The sequence below is a fragment of the Odocoileus virginianus genome, chromosome 4 (assembly GCF_023699985.2).
Source record: "Odocoileus virginianus isolate 20LAN1187 ecotype Illinois chromosome 4, Ovbor_1.2, whole genome shotgun sequence".
Taxonomy (NCBI): Eukaryota; Metazoa; Chordata; class Mammalia; order Artiodactyla; family Cervidae; genus Odocoileus; species Odocoileus virginianus.
This window is the reverse complement of record NC_069677.1, coordinates 1,229,693-1,246,269: the sequence shown is the minus strand read 5'-3', so window position 1 is coordinate 1,246,269 and position 16,577 is coordinate 1,229,693. Positions and strand designations below refer to the sequence as shown.

General features: G+C 40.6%; 1 protein-coding gene across 3 annotated transcripts in view; it reads left to right on the top strand.

The window, feature by feature from the left end:
* Positions 1-14,225, top strand: part of USF3 (upstream transcription factor family member 3) — a 50,464-nt gene extending 36,239 nt beyond the window's left edge. For all 3 annotated transcript variants that reach the window (XM_020879690.2, XM_020879688.2, XM_020879689.2), the window contains one exon: positions 1,588-14,225. In XM_020879690.2, the coding sequence (XP_020735349.1) occupies positions 1,588-8,027 (6,440 nt within the window). In that variant the 3' untranslated portion in view covers positions 8,028-14,225. The remainder of the gene's footprint in view (positions 1-1,587) is intronic.
* The last annotated feature ends 2,352 nt before the right edge of the window (positions 14,226-16,577 follow it).

The window sequence follows — 16,577 nt, the reverse complement described above, 5'->3', positions numbered from 1 at the left end:
GGGAAACTCAAGTCTCATGGGATCCAAGAGGAGCTGAATAGCCAGACCAGGAGTTGGGAGGGCACCTGAGGCCCCTTAAGTCTGATCGTGTTGTCATTTCTGTCATCATCCTTTGTGTGTGTGTGTGTGTGTGTGCATCTGCTGTCTCTTCTTTTCTTCTCCCAACAGCTTCCTTCACATACTCACTGTCCATATGACAGTCACACAGTGACCACAGCAGTGGCCTTGGGAGTCCGGACCACCAGGATTTGAGTCTTGGCTTCCTTCACTCAGTTCCAAGTCTCAGTCTTCCTATCTTAAAATGAGGATAATTGTAACATCTATCTGGTCAACTTGAAACAAATTATATGGTTATTCTGAACCTATTTCTTTACATCTAAAAGTAGTGATTACAAAGGTAGTTCCCATATCATGGTCGTTATGAGGATTAAAAGAGATACACAGGTAAAGCACTTAGAGTAAAGCCCAGAACATAGTAAATGTTTGATAAATGTTATTTGTTGTTGTTACTATTTTTATTATTATTAAATGAGATAGTGAATGAAAAGTACCAGGCATATAGTAAGTGTGCAGTAAGTGAAAACAATCATCTTTATTATTTGGTCCATGATAATTGTGCTGTAATTTCTGATGTCTGTAGCACATTGGCATCTTTATTCTGTGTCTCCTGTTTAAATACCTGAGAAAAGCAATTTGATAGTCTCAGCTCCTCCTTGTTGGAACAGAACTTTTTATTTCAGGCTACCAGGTAGGGTATTGGCCTTGAGTATCAGCTGCCTTTGGCGGAGGGAGTGGTGAATACCTCTATATAGGGTCACAGAGCATAAATACCAGCAGCCAAGCCTAACCCTTAGCAGGATCCATGAATGAGGCTGTCTCTTTTAAAATGGTTTAGGGCATCACAGACATCCTCATTCCTCAGTAGAGTACATGGCCTTACCAAGGAAAATGCAACCACTGATGCTTTCTTCTTGCCCTCCCACCTTACTTCTTACATGTTCTACTTGGTCTCTATTGTTTCAAAGTCATTTATAGTAGAGACTGTCTGGAGTTCCCTGGTTGCCTAGTGGTTAGGATTCTGAACTTTCCCTGCCATGACATGGCTTCAGGGTGCTGAGATTCCACAAGCTGTGTGGCAGGTGTGGTCGGTTGGGGGAGGGGGAAAAAGACTGTTACCACCATAAGTAATGTTCGTTATTTTAACATTGAAATGCTAGTATATTGATATTCAGTGTTATTTTCCTAGCATGTTACCATGATAGCAGTATGTCTTTCCTTGCTTCACCTTTTTAGCTGCCCTATTTTGAATTCGGTAATTTTGAGATTTCTACCTTATGAGTAGTTTTTGACCTTTGAGTTGTTGATCTTTAAAGATATGTACTTTTAAAAGGATTGAGACAGAGGTTTGAGACACCATTCTAAAAAGAAGAAAGAACTTATATTGTAAAAGAGCTGAAGATTCTCAATTGAGGTATTTAGACTGCTAAAATTAGAATTCAGTAGCTCAGTATACAGCTCTTTCTTAAATTAATGTAAATACTGACATTTAGAGGTAATTTAAAAAATTTTTTCTTTTTGATATCATAGCTGAAGAAATTAAAAAGCTACGTAAACAACTGGAAGAGATTCAAAAAGAAAATGGCCGATATATTGAATTACTAAAAGCAAATGACATATGTTTATATGACGACCCCACAATCCACTGGAAAGGAAATCTTAAAAATTCAAAGGTCTCTGTTGTTATTCCCAGTGACCAGGTTCAAAAAAATATCATTGTCTATTCCAATGGGAGTCAGCCTGGTGGAAACAGCCAGGGAACAGCTGTTCAAGGGATAACCTTTAATGTTGGTCATAATTTACAAAAGCAAACTGCCAATGTGGTGCCAGTACAGAGGACTTGCAATCTTGTGACTCCTGTGTCTATTTCTGGAGTTTACCCTTCTGAAAACAAGCCATGGCATCAGACCACGGTTTCTGCATTGGTTGCCAACCAGCCTGTTCCTCTTTGTCTTCCTGCTGCTCTTTCTGCTCAAAGCATTCTCGAGCTTGCCACCTCTGAAAGCGAGGTGGGTGCGCTTGGTCCCACCAGCAGCTCACTGATCGCGGTTCCTGTTGGGCCTGAACCACCCCAGCATCGTTCATTGCACACGTGTCTAAATGATCAAAATTCTTCTGAAAATCAGAAGGGGCAAGAAAGCCCCCAAGTATTGAAGAAAATGGTCCCTTGTGCCACAAGCATCTCCTCCAGCTGCTCAGCAACTGCCACTCAAGGACAGCCTGGAAGCGAGTCCTGCCTGAGTGCACAGGATCGCAGAAGTGATCTTCAAACCACCCTGGTTGTGTCCGTCACCACCGCAGTCTGCTCCCAGCCTCCCAGATCTGCCGGTAATTCTCGTGTAGCAAGCAGTAGCAAGGGTGCAGACTCTGCAAGTGTTACCATGGTGGTGACCCCGTCTGTCCCTGGAGGAGGGATGACCACCATGCCTGTAAGCACCCTTTCTGCAAACCCTATGGACAGTGGTTGGACCCTTTCTTGTTCTTTGCCTTCTTCAGCTGTCAGTGCTTCAGATTTGAAAAACATGAATAGCCTTACCCGAATTTCCTCAGCTGGAAACACACAGACGACGTGGACTACTTTGCAACTGGCGGGAAACACTGTTCAACCCTTAAGCCAGACACCGTCTTCTGCTGTGACCCCGGTATTAAATGAGTCTGGCACTAGCCCCACCACAGCCAACCACAGTAGATGTGTGGCTCCAGGCATCAGCTTGAATAATTCCTTTCCAGCAGAGGGGCAGCCAGTTGAGCAAGTAGTTGTAACCTTGCCTTCCTGTCCACCTTTACCTATGCAGCCACTGATCACCCAGCCACAAGTTAAATCTCAGCCTCCAAAAAGTATCCTCCCATTGAATTCCACTATGCAGGTGATTCAGATGACTCAGCCAGTGGGGTCGGCTGTTAATGCAGCTCCTGCTAATCAGAATGTTATCATCCTTCAACCACCCAGCACCACCCCGTGCCCAACAGTGATGAGGGCAGAGGTTCCCAACCAAACAGGAGGTCAGCAGATAGTCATCATCCAGGCAGCTAACCAGAATACTTTGCCACTTCTCTCTGCTCCACCTCCTGGTTCTGTTCGACTCCCTGTCAATGGAGTCAGTGCTATTATAGGGTCTAACAATTCAGTGCAAAATGTTTCCACCCCGCAGACTTTTGGAGGAAAGCACCTTGTCCATATATTACCACGACCTACATCTTTATCAGCATCAAATTCCACACAAACTCTTTCTGTTACTGTATCCAGCCAACAGCAGCCTCAGACCATTTCTTTAAATGGACAGCTCTTTGCTTTACAGCCTGTGATGTCTTCATCAGGAACTACAAATCAAACCCCTATGCAAATTATTCAGCCCACCACCAGCGAAGATCCAAATACCAATGTTGCACTGAATACATTTGGTGCTTTGGCCAGCCTCAATCAAAGCATATCGCAGATGGCTGGGCAAAGCTGTGTACAGTTGTCTGTTAGCCAGCCAGTCCATCCTCAAACTGCTGCAAATAGTCAAATTACCCCAGCTAACTGTATTTCATTAACAACGGTAGCACCTCCCGTGACAACAGATAATTCAGCCACACTACCCAGTACTTATAACCTAGTGACTACTCCCTCAGTGAACACTGTGGCCTGTTTGCCTAACACGAAGGCAAAAAGGTTGAATAAGAAGCTGGGTGTCAAGAAACACTTAGCCGCTAACAAGTCAGCCTGCTCCCTGAATCCAGTCAGAGATGTGGGCAAGTCAGATGGCCCCAGCACTGAAGGTTCCGCAGAGCCATCATGTAATGATGAACTTCTGGAAAGCCTCCCTGGTGTGTTACCATCTGCCACTGTGTCCCAGACAAATAGTGCAAGTGTTTCTGGTTCACATTCTTTGAATGTTCTGAATTCTGAATCAGTGATGCCTGAGTCTGTACCCAAATCTAAGTCAGCCGAAGAGTCTAGCTCACCCTCCCAAGAATCTGTAACAAGTGAACAATTTACAATGGCCCCAGCAAAATCCAAAGATTCTCTCCCCATTTTGCAACAAGAGACATCTCAGGATAAGCCACCAAGTAGTTTGGCATTTCCAGAAGCTACCAAATCCTGCATGTCAGCCAACGTGTTGATTTCCTCTGCGAATGATGCCCCCGTTTTGGTCTCTCAGGTTTCTCATTTGTCATCTACCACGAGCACTACAAGTACTGACTGTGTTTCTGAGGTAGAAGTCATTGCTGACCCTTGCAGGGTTGAGCAAGAGTCATCAGATACAGTACAAACCACAGGTCTCTTAAAGGGGCAAGGTTTAACTGCACTGCTGTCCGGTCTTGCTAAAGAAAAAGACCCTCAGAAATCATCTCTTTCAGTCCAGGTGGACCATCCTGACTTTTCTTCAGAAAATTCTAAAATAGTTGATTCAAATGTTGAATTGCATCCCAAACAGGAGCTATTACTGATGAGCAGTGATGATAGAGATCCAGGACAGCCTCATTCCTGCATCCCTGACCAGGAGGTTATTAATGGTTCTTTGCTCACCAGTAGGCAGGCTGACTCTCCTATGTCAACCAGCTCTGGCAGCAGTCATAGTTTCTCAGTTGCATCTATGCTTCCTGAAACAGCCAGAGAGGATGTCACCAGCAATGCAACGACTAATACATGTGACAGCTGTACCTTTGTGGAGCAAACTGATATAGTTGCTCTTGCAGCACGGGCTATTTTTGACCAGGAGAACCTTGAGAAGAGAAGAGCTGGTACCCAGGTACCAGCCGATATACGGGAAGTTCCTTCAAAGCCTTCTGAAACATCCTCTTTAGAGGGAGACAAGCCTTTCAAAACACAGATATCTAAAGAGAATGGTCCAGGACAGGCAGAAGCAACACCAAATGAATTTAATTCTCAGGATTCAATTGAAGCCACTGTGGATAGGCCCCTTGAAAAACCAAGTTGTTCTATAGGAATGAAAACATCAAATGCCTCTTTACAGGTTTCGACTTCCCAGCCAACAGGCATCACCAGTTTAAGTGTGAATAATCTTATCCACCAGAGTACCCTCAGCCATCCTCTGGTCAGTTGCACTGGTTTATCCCAAACTTCAGAACAAACAACTGTTCCTACAACAGTGAATCTGACAGTTTCATCTGGCTCCTATGGCAGTCAGCCTCCTGGACCATCCCTGATGACGGAATACTCCCAAGAACAGCTAAGTACTATGGCTGGTACCGTACCAAACACACCAATTCAAGAGCCACTCTTAAAGCCAAGTCACGAAAGCCGTAAAGACTCTGCTAAGCGTGCTGTCCAGGATGACCTTTTACTGTCTTCAGCTAAACGTCAGAAGCATTGTCAGCCAGCCGCCCTCCGGCTTGAAGGTCTGTCCCTGATGAGCCGAACTCCAGACAGCATTTCTGATCAAACTCAAATGATGGTTGGTCAGATCCCTCCCAACTCTTCAAACTCAGTTGTGCCTATTAGCAACCCAGCACACGGGGACGGCCTCACCCGATTATTTCCACCTAGTAACAACTTTGTGACCCCCGTGTTGAGGCAGACCGAGGTTCAGTGTGGTTCGCAGGCTTCCATTGCCGAGCAGCAGCCAGCCCAGGCTAGCCAACATCTGCAGGCCCTGCAGCAACATGTTCCAGCTCAAGGGGTACCTCACCTGCATAGTAACCACCTCTACTTAAAGCAGCAGCAGCAGCAGCAGCAAGCAGGACAGTTGAGAGAGAGGCATCACTTGTATCAGCTGCAGCGTCATGTACCTCACGCAGAGAGCTCTGTCCACTCTCAGCCCCACAGTGTCCACCAACAGAGAACTCTGCAACAGGAAGTTCAGATGCAAAAGAAGAGGAATCTTGTTCAGGGCACTCAGGCCTCTCAGCTGTCTTTACAACCCAAGCATCATGGAACTGACCAATCCCGACCCAAGAGTGGTCAGCCGCACCCACACCATCAACAGATGCAGCAACAGATGCAGCAACACTTTGGAAGCTCCCAGGCAGAGAAGAGTTGTGAAAACCCTTCCACCAGCCGAAACCACCAGAGCCATCTCAGTCAAGATATTCTGCACCAGCAGGAGGTGGGAAGCCGGCAGCAAGCTCCAGGGGTTTCTTCTGAACACGTATCTGGGCGTAATCCAATGCAGAGGCTGTTGACATCAAGAGGCATAGAGCAGCAAATGGCATCCCAACCGAGTATTGTGACGAGACCTTCAGACATGACCTGCGCTCCACACAGACCGGAGAGAAACAGAGTTTCTAGTTACTCTGCTGAGGCACTCATTGGAAAAACATCTTCTAATTCAGAGCAGAGAATGGGTATATCAATTCAGGGTTCCAGAATTTCAGATCAGCTTGAAATGAGAAGCTACCTTGATGTTCCCAGAAACAAGAGTTTAGCTGTTCATAATATGCAGGGTCATGTGGACCATACTGCCTCAGATATCCGCCTTTCTGACTGTCAGACTTTTAAACCAAGTGGAGCCAGTCAGCAGACCCAGAATAATTTTGAAGTACAGTCTTCAAGAAGTAATGAAATAGGTAACCCTGTATCATCCTTGAGGAGTATGCAGCCCCAAGCTTTTCGTATTAGTCAAAACCCTGGTCCACCCCCAGTCGACCGCCAAAAGCGATTACCTTATCCACCAGTTCAGAGCATCCCAACAGGAAATGCTATCCCAACAAGGGACAATGAAAATACATGTCACCAGAGTTTCATGCAGAGTTTACTTGCCCCTCACCTGGGCGATCAGGTCATTGGGAGTCAGAGATCCCTCTCAGAACATCAGAGGAATACACAGTGTGGTCCCTCCTCTGCAATTGAATATAACTGTCCCCCGAGCCATGAAAGTGTCCATATTAGAAGGGAGAGTGAGAGTCAGAGTAGGGAGAGCTGTGACATGTCCCTGGGCGCAATTAACACCCGGAACAGCACCTTGAATATTCCATTTTCAAGTTCTTCGTCTTCAGGAGATATTCAAGGTCGAAACACGAGTCCCAATGTTTCTGTACAGAAATCCAATCCCATGAGGATTACTGACAGTCATGGGACTAAGGGCCACATGAACCCTCCAGTCACAACCAACATGCACGGGGTTGTAAGGCCAGCTTTGCCGCATCCGTCTGCGTCTCACGGAAATGCTGACCAAGGGCCTCCTGTACGTCAAACCAGTTCTTCAGTTCCCCAGCGATCAAGGCATCCATTGCATGACAGCAGTGGTTCCAAAATTCGTCCACCTGAAAGGACTCGGTCTGGAAACCCAAGACATAGCAATGTCTTTGATCCAAGTCTTCCTCACCTTCCTCTGTCTACTGGTGGCAGTATGATTCTTGGACGCCAACAACCTGCTGCAGAAAAGAGAGGAAGTATTGTTCGTTTCATGCCGGATAGCCCACAAGTACCTAATGATAATTCAGTGCCTGACCAGCACACACTATCACAAAATTTTGGTTTTCCTTTTATCCCTGAGGGTGGCATGAACCCACCAATAAATGCTAATGCTTCTTTCATTCCACAGGTTACTCAGCCTAGTGCCACTCGAACCCCAGCCCTCATCCCTGTGGATCCCCAAAATACTCTCCCCTCCTTCTATCCTCCGTACTCTCCTGCTCATCCCACATTGTCCAATGATATTTCAATCCCCTATTTTTCTAATCAAATGTTCTCAAATCCCAGCACAGAGAAGGTAAACAGTGGAAGTTTGAATAACCGATTTGGATCAATTCTGTCTCCTCCCCGACCTGTTGGCTTTGCTCAACCAAGTTTTCCTCTTCTCCCCGACATGCCCCCAATGCACATGACCAACTCTCACTTATCCAATTTTAATATGACATCTTTGTTTCCAGAAATAGCTACAGCTCTTCCTGATGGCTCAGCGATGTCCCCTTTGCTTACGATAGCAAACGCCTCTGCCTCAGACTCTTCCAAGCAGTCCTCCAACAGACCTGCCCACAACATAAGCCATATCTTAGGTCATGATTGCAGTTCAGCTGTTTAAATACAGATTGACTAAACATAAATGTAACGAGTGAGATTACAAATGTATTTCTGTGTGTTCACATATACATTCACAGGAAGAGAGAGGTTGTGTGAGTGTATCTCCTTGTGTTTGTCTAATCAGTTGCCAGTTATCTTCTGAATGTAGGGAAGCCATGTCAGAGATTAGTTGCATACTAGGTTGTAAAAAAAAAAAATTATCTTTCATCTTAATTGCACAGTGTGTGCTTTAAATTTTCCAAGCAGACTGACATTTTCAGGTTTGATTTTTAATCTGACATTCTCTAGATACGAATCAACTGGAAGTTGGGGGAAGTCATCTTGGCATGTCCTAGGTAGTAGGAAGGAACCTAGATTTTAAATTTGATTGTTGGTAATTTGTAAAATAGATAGTTGAGATAGTTGAGTTGCTCTCCAACAATACAGAAATTTCAATAGAACACAGTGGCTCGTAACCAAATGCTGGCCAAGTGTATTCTGGAACAGCCTCTTACCCATGGCAGGTGTTGAATTAATGTAGAATGAATGTCCATGATTCAAATCAAGCAGTTAGCAAATAGGTGAGTTATTGAATCAACCTTTATCCCCAAGGTTTGGTTTAGGTAGAAGCTTCTTCCTTAATTATAACAATACATAAATTATCTGAATTCCATGTCTTGTTTTCCAAATTAGGGAACCATCAGTTCAGTTCAGTCGCTCAGTCATGTCCGACTCTGCGACCCCATGAACCACAGCACGCCAGGCGTCGCTCTCCATCACCAACTCCCGGAGTTTACTCAAACTCGTGTCCATTGAGTCGATGATGCCATCCAACCATCTCATCCTCTGTCGTCCCTTCTTCTCCTGCCCTCAGTCTTTCCCAGCATCAGGGTCTTTTCAAATGAGTCAGCTCTTCGCATCAGGTGGCCCAAGTATTGGAATTTCAGCTTCAACATCAGTCCTTCCAATGAACACCCAGGACTGATTTCCTTCAGGATGGACTAGTTGGATCTCCTTGCAGTCCAAGGGACTCTCAAGAGTCTTCTCCAACACCATAGTTTAAAAGCATCAATTCTTTGGCACTCAGCTTTCTTTATAGTCCAACTCTCACATCCATGTATGTCTACTGGAAAAACCATAGCCTTGACTAGATGGACTTTTATTGACAAAGGAATATCTCTGCTTTTCAATATGCTGTCTAGGTTGGTCATAACTTTCCTTCCAAGGAGTAAGCATCTTTTAATTTCATGGCTGCAGTCACCATCTGCAGTGATTTTATCCTTTAATGTTCTAAGATCCTATAAAGCAAAGGTCTTCCTTAAACAAGTAGCCTTAAAAGTGGAAAGCTAAACAGCAGAGTACATAGATGTTTTCCATTTTGTCCTTGCATTTTGCATCAGGCCATAAGGATGATAGCCAGTTGTACTGTGAGGTTTTGCATGTGTTCAGTTAAGGATTGTTTCATTGAGTTTTGTTGTAGAATTCTTCTATTTATTTGATCTTGAAGTAGGTTCTTTGACATTTGTTTAATCATTAGGGACTGATCACTAAATAGTGTTTAGAATCTACAGTGATTTTAGCCTTTTCAAATATTTCTGAACAGAGTCTTAATCTCTGTCAGTATTTTCACTTACTGATATTTATATTTAAGATATGGCATTGTATATTGCATTATTACCCTTCATCGTAGACTTACAATGAGAAGATGAGTTTGTTCATTGCTTTTCCTCATGGTAGGTGTGAAATGGTGCTTCAAAAAATTGTCTTTATGTAAGTTCATGTGTGTGAGTGTGTGTGTACTTGGACATAGATTTTAAGGTATAAACTAGCTCTTTCAAAATAGGCCTGCCATCTGAAAATAGGAAATTGGCACATGAGACCTGCTGAAGAGTCGGACTTGATATAGAGTTTTTTTTAAGCCCCACTGAAATTAATAATGAATTTTGAATTTTAAACATATATATTCAAAATTCATTTATTGCATTTTGAAAACTTTATTAAAAGTTAAGAAAACAGTTGATGTGTACTCATATTTCAAGCCTGTTGCTTGTTTTTGTATTCTGCCTAAAATGGAATGGAGTGGGAGATATAAACTGTTCTGTCTGCTCTGTTAAAAAAGTTAACCCACAGACCAGCATTTTGGTTTTATTCTCATTTAAAAAAAAAAAAGCCTCCTAAGGCTTGGTTGGAGAAGGAAATGGCAACCCACTCCAATATTCTTGCCTGGGAAATCCCATGGACAGAGGAGCCTAGCGGGCTACAGTCCGTGGGATCACAAAGAGTCAGACAGGCCTGAGCGACTGAACACACGCAGAGGGCTTGGTTAGAGCAGATAACTCTAGGGAATACCTCTACTGCAGCAAAAGCATCTGTAGTAGACCCAAAAGGGTCTCAGCAAAAGGGTCATCTGTGCCTCTCTAGCTGTTCTCACCAAACTCCCCTGCTGCTGGCGGAGGCAGCCTCCTCGGCGCAAAAAATATACTAAAAACAAGGAAAATGTCTGTATTTTCTTCCTTCAGAATGGTCATGAGAAATAGGAGAGCTTCATGAATAAGTTACTTAAACAAGAAAATAGGTAAACAATTAAAACGTTTAACTGAGAAAAAATATGACATTTATAACTTAAATTAACTGAATTTTAAGCTTTAACATTCAAGTTTTTTCTTGTACTTGAAAGGCCTAATCTGCCAATTTCAAGAACTGTTCTTAGTGTGTTCGGCTATTTATCCTCCCTCTCTCTTTCCTACCTTCTCTTTCTCTTCCTCCTGCATGCGCACACACATGTGCATGCACGCGCATACACACAGTGGCTGTTAAGTTCTGAAAAACTGGGGACTGTTAGGTAAAATCAGAACTAAGGTAACAGGCTAAGTAGAAGCTGAATTTGAACATTCAGTGGAAAGGCCTCAAGCCTGGTACTTGCAGATATTTCTCTGTTGTCTCGATTGTCTTTTTCTGCTAAGCTTTCTTTAGAGATAATATTTACATTCCTCAGAACTTTCATTCCAAGCATACAACACTTTTGATTCCAAATGAGTCTCTACCCCTAAGTAAGGCTTATTTGACCATCTGAGGAAAGATGTGACCATCTGCAAATAATTTGGCCCCTGCTTCCATATAGCTCTAATTGTCTTAGAGACATATGCATATGTATGTGTTTATATACAAACTCAATTCTGAAAATGTTCAGAGCACAGTAATCTTACTTGATTTATAATCATGATTATATGAGATTTACCAGCAGTATTAAGTATTTGATAATTAGAGCTACATGATTTGGGCAAGGAAATTTATTATTTAATATATAACAATCTGGATTTTTTTTTTTTTTTTTTGGCAAACAAATGGCAGAGAACATAGTCAATTTTGGTTATAGTAAATTTAATGTTATTCATGGTTTGCTAATATATGTCTACAGAATGTAAAATCATTTCTACAGATAAATTTGTAATTTCTAGAAACACAAACATGTATGAAGCATAAGTGAAACATTGATTAAATAATTTCTCTCCTAGTGTTACTGATCACCTGGAATCAATTTCAGAAAGATGTTGATTCCTCTAAACATTTAACACAGCAACCTCTGATAGGGTAAAAAATTTCATATTTCTTACCATACAAAAATTTCTAATGTGTCAATCATGGATAAAAGAAATCAACTTTGATGTCATTTCTCTTTTTGGTACATACAAGTTGTTTGGGGATATTTTATACTATTCCAGGAAGTTTGTTTTTGTTTGTTAAGACCTTTGGGGTGTTCCAGCAATGGTACCCTTTTTCTAAGTAAAGATTGTGCATTCTAGAGTGATCATGCACTAAAGGGTGCACATTCCAGAGTGATCATGCTTTATAAAATTTAATGTGTCAGAACTGTGGAAAGAGAAGAATGAGGAGGGAATCTTCTTTTTCAGTGATTTTCAGTCATATTTCAGGGTGAACTGCAATGAGGATTGACTTTTTAAAATTAGCCTTCTTAATATACAAATTATTTAAATATTTTAAAGATAATTCATTTGCCCTGCTCTTGCCTTCTAACATTAGCCATTTCACAGAGAGGCTGATATTTATACTCCAAAAAAGTGTGGAAATACATTTTAATGGGAGTGATGAACTTGAGAAAAGGTTAAGACTCTTCTTAGCTGTATTCTTCCTTTGATGCAAAGTACCCTAGGCTCTTATTTTCTTCTGTCTGCTCCATGTCAAACAAGTGGCAGGGAACCCAGTCATTCCTTAGCTAAATGATTACTCCTCTGCCTTGAAACATTTATTGGGCCCAGAGTCATTGGATCATACTCATACTCCCAAATCAATGATTCCCAAAGACCTAGCTTTGGAAATCACTGTATTCTATTAAGGGACAAAGAGAATTCCCCAAAACAAAAGTAATTCAAGATTGACTGAAAATATTTAATGTGCCATATAATTTTGTTCCTTGTTTTGGAGAGCTTGTTTTTTTTCCCCCATGGAGGAGTAAAGAAAGGGCAAAATCAGATGGCTTTGGGTTGATAGCCTTAGGAACCTGGCAGTCTTTGTTCTAATTCTGCTGTCTCTAAATCTGCCTTTGTTGATCACCTATGGCTGTGTACTTCTAGAGGGCAATAATAGTAAGTGATGATTTCTGATATACTTATGCAAATTAAAGGCCAGAAATTAGTTTCTTCTCTGATAAGTTTTTGGCTGAATGAAACCATTTCTCCTTCCCCTGTGAGTTCAACAGGAAAGGGTCCTTTATTACTTAATCATATTCTCCCTGTATTCTACACTTTGTGTGAGCCCTAAGAGTGTTTCTACTGGAGTCTGTGGGGGTCATCGAGTTCAGATTGTGGTGTTCTGGGAAGAAGTGTTGAGGACCTTCTTAGACACAGAACTTCTAGTTGTGCCCACATGCCTCTACCCGGAAACTGCACTTTATCTGCAACTGTGCCTCTGGTCTTAGGACCAGCCATTGGAACATACCACTCACCCACTCCTCTGTTATGGCAAAGGACCAGCCTGGTACATGCTGTGTAATCAAACATTTAGATGACAAATACAACTGACGTCTCTCACTGTTGCCTTATCATTCTCTGAGCCATCTTTAATGCTGATCTTATTAAAAAAAATTTACTAGTTAGATACAAGACTCATTTTAAACTCAGAGCTTATATGTGGTGGCCATTCAATATTCTTATTTCTAGATTTGCACAAACTTTGTCAACTGTAGTCTTTTTTTCTGGTGCACGCATGTGTTCAGATGCTTCATAAACATGAGCCTACCCGGGTTGAAAATATTGGGGATAATATTGAAAGTGGTGTTATTTTGGATGATTGCATAGTCTGTCACTAGGGATTCCATGAGACATAGAAGATAAGTCTTCATTTGTAATTTGACATTTTAAAAAAATAATTCTTTTTTTTCCCCTCAATTGTTATGTACAGGTATACACCATATTATGTCATAGGAACTTAAAGTTTACTCCATGTCAATCCTCTCTTCACTTTTGTAGATCTCTGTTCCCCCACCCCCTAAGTCTTAAAACCGTTTTTTATCTGTGAGGTCACTGAGGCACTGGATTTGACTATATTGGTAACTTTTAGGGGGAATTGAACTGTTGATCTTCCAAAAGAAAGGGACCAGACAGTGTTGCTTAAAATGCTGCAGTTGTGTTACTGTGAAGAAAAGATTTGCTTCCACTTTCAACAGGAGATATATATATCTGCGCGCACACACACATATATACACATATATATTCATTTCAGTAAAAGTGGGTGGAAAAATCTGAGAACATAGTTACCTTCACACATTATTGATAGATACACTGGGTGAGAAGCTTACTGTAGGGCAGTCACCAGAAAAAAAATCTAGTGCTTTCAGTATTTGTAATATTTGTATCTATTCCCATGCCAGCAATGTCTGCTGTGCACTGTGTCCTATTACTGTAAATCACCTGGTTTATAATTCTAATGGGAACTAATTTGTTTTGTAATGAATTCAGAGCAGATACGTATAATATGGCCGGGATTGTCCTACAGTTGTAAATAAGAATAGGTCCTGTTTATTTTGACATCTTTTTACAAATGCATTGTATTAGGGTGTGAATATTCTGAACCATGCTCTTGTTTAAAGTTTTGAAATTTTTATTGGTAAATGTAACATTTTAATGGTTGTAATAATTATTTGTATAGATATGAATATTGTATTTTATTTAAGAAAATAAACTTTGCATTTTTGCATTGTGAAGTCTGTCTTTTCTGATCATTGCATGTACCACTTAAAACCTGGTATTAAATGATTTGTCTTGCATACTGAAGTTTTGTATTCAAGTAATCTTGAAATTTTGCCAAAATGTCCAAAAATGATATCATGACACATTGCCCATGGGGATTGTATTTCTGATCAAAGAATCAACGTCAAATCATAATTATGATCAGTGCTGTACTTTTGCAGTAAACTGTACACCTCTATACTTGCTGTGATAAGTAGGATTAGAATTTCAGGTCTGGAGAGAACTGAGAGATGATTCAATTTAAATTATCCTCCTTGTATATTTATAGTGTCGGAAACAAGCACAAAATCACTTTGGGACAAGAATTAGGTCTTTCATTACAACTACCCACATCAATTTGTCACATCTCATAAGCATGAAGTTTGAGGGAAAAAAATATCACTGAGGAACTTGCACAGTATAAAACTATGTAAAGTTTAAATGCCTATAAATCAGACAATTTGTCCTTCGGGGATAGCCTACAGATGTGGTAAAAATTATAAATTCAAGGAATGATAAGCCTAATAAAGTTCAGGATGATGAATCCTTCCTAGGAAAAGAGAGAGGAGGAGAGTATTGAGAGTGGTACTTGTAAAGCATTTGTAAGGTTTATTGGATTGGAGAGCAGATACCCAGGTGTTCATCTCACACCTGACATGTTTGTCTTAGGAGTAAATAAAATATAACCTAATATTAAAACAGGTAGAATAAGGACCTTAGCACACATTTATTCCCACGTGTCCTCCGGAAAACTAGTGCTCATAGTATTTCCTGGTTGAGCTTTTTGTGAGTTCAGGTTAAAGCTCAGTATTCTGACCATCAAGGGTTTAGCATTCTTTCTGCTGTGCCCACTGTCACTCATTTCAAGTCATAGATGAATCACATATTTTGATTATACAAGGAGCCCTAATAAGCCATAAAGTGTATACAACCCATAATAGTGCAACCACTAAGCATAAATTCAATCTCCCTAAAATGAATGTGGAGATTATAATAGCTATATACCATAATATTTTGTTAACTTTCCAGTCTAGTTTGATGTTTGAAGGAAGATGATTTTAGTGACTTAAATTTCTTTAAAAAGCTATCCAGGGGATTTTCACTTTTAGGTAAAATTTAATAGCAAATGGCAGGTTCACAATCCCACTGCACCAACTAGAACAAAGAGATAAATTAGAAAAATTATTTTTTAAATTTATTTTTAATTGAAATCCAGTTGAATTACAATGTTGTGTTAATTACTGCTGTGCATCAAAGTGACTCAGTTATAGTGTGTGTGTGTAGATATATATGTATGTATATGTGTGTGTGTGTGTGTATACATTCTTTTCCATATTTTTTCCATTATGGTTTATTACAGGATATTGAATATATAATAGGACATTGTTGTTAGAAAAATTGTTTTAAAAGATACTAAAACCCATCAATAAAGAGGACAAAATTCTTTTGACTATATACATAGATCTGAACAAAACTCCAGAAAGGAAAAAAAAGTCCTCCCTACCGTGAGATGAGATCTCCAGCCTCTCTTTTTTCCCCTGGGGACATCGGATGAGTATGGATTGAAAAGGTAGTTTGAAAGTTCCCACAGTTTTATGAACCTTAGGAGACAAATTCCTGCTAGATGAAGCAGTCTCACCATCAAGATGTTGAAAACCAGAAGAGAACTGTATCTCACTGCCTCTAACTACAACTGCATTCTGAGCTCTCAGCTCAACTCTAACAAAAGAAAAGTTTTCCTTTCTGGTGAAAAATAACACAACTTCAATCTCTGCAGTTCATTTATGTACAATATCCAGGAAATATATACAGTGTCCAATATAAAAAATGTGATCAATAAGCAGATGAAAAGGCAGATGCATGACAGAGAAAATCAGAAAACCCAAAAGCTGATTTTTGGAAAATATTAAAAAGCAAACAAAAGAGCTCCTAGAAAGACTGATCAGGAGGGAAAAAAAAGAAAGAAAATATAAATTACCAATAAAATGAATGGAAAAGGGGACTTCACAAAAGAGCATACAAAAATTAAAATCATAGAACATTACTTACAACTTTATGACAACATTACTGGCATCTTAGATGAAATGGACACAATTCTTTCCAATTTTAGTATATGTGCTGCCGAAGTGAGAACATGGACCCAATTCTTGAAAAATACAATTTACCAAAATGAACGGAAGAAGAAACAGAAAATCTTTAACACCTATACCCATTAGCCAAATTAAATCTGTAAGTAAAAAACCTTCCTACCATATATTATATAATTCATTTCTATGAAATGTACAGAATAGGCAAATCTGAAGATAACAGAAAGTGGCTTTGTGGGT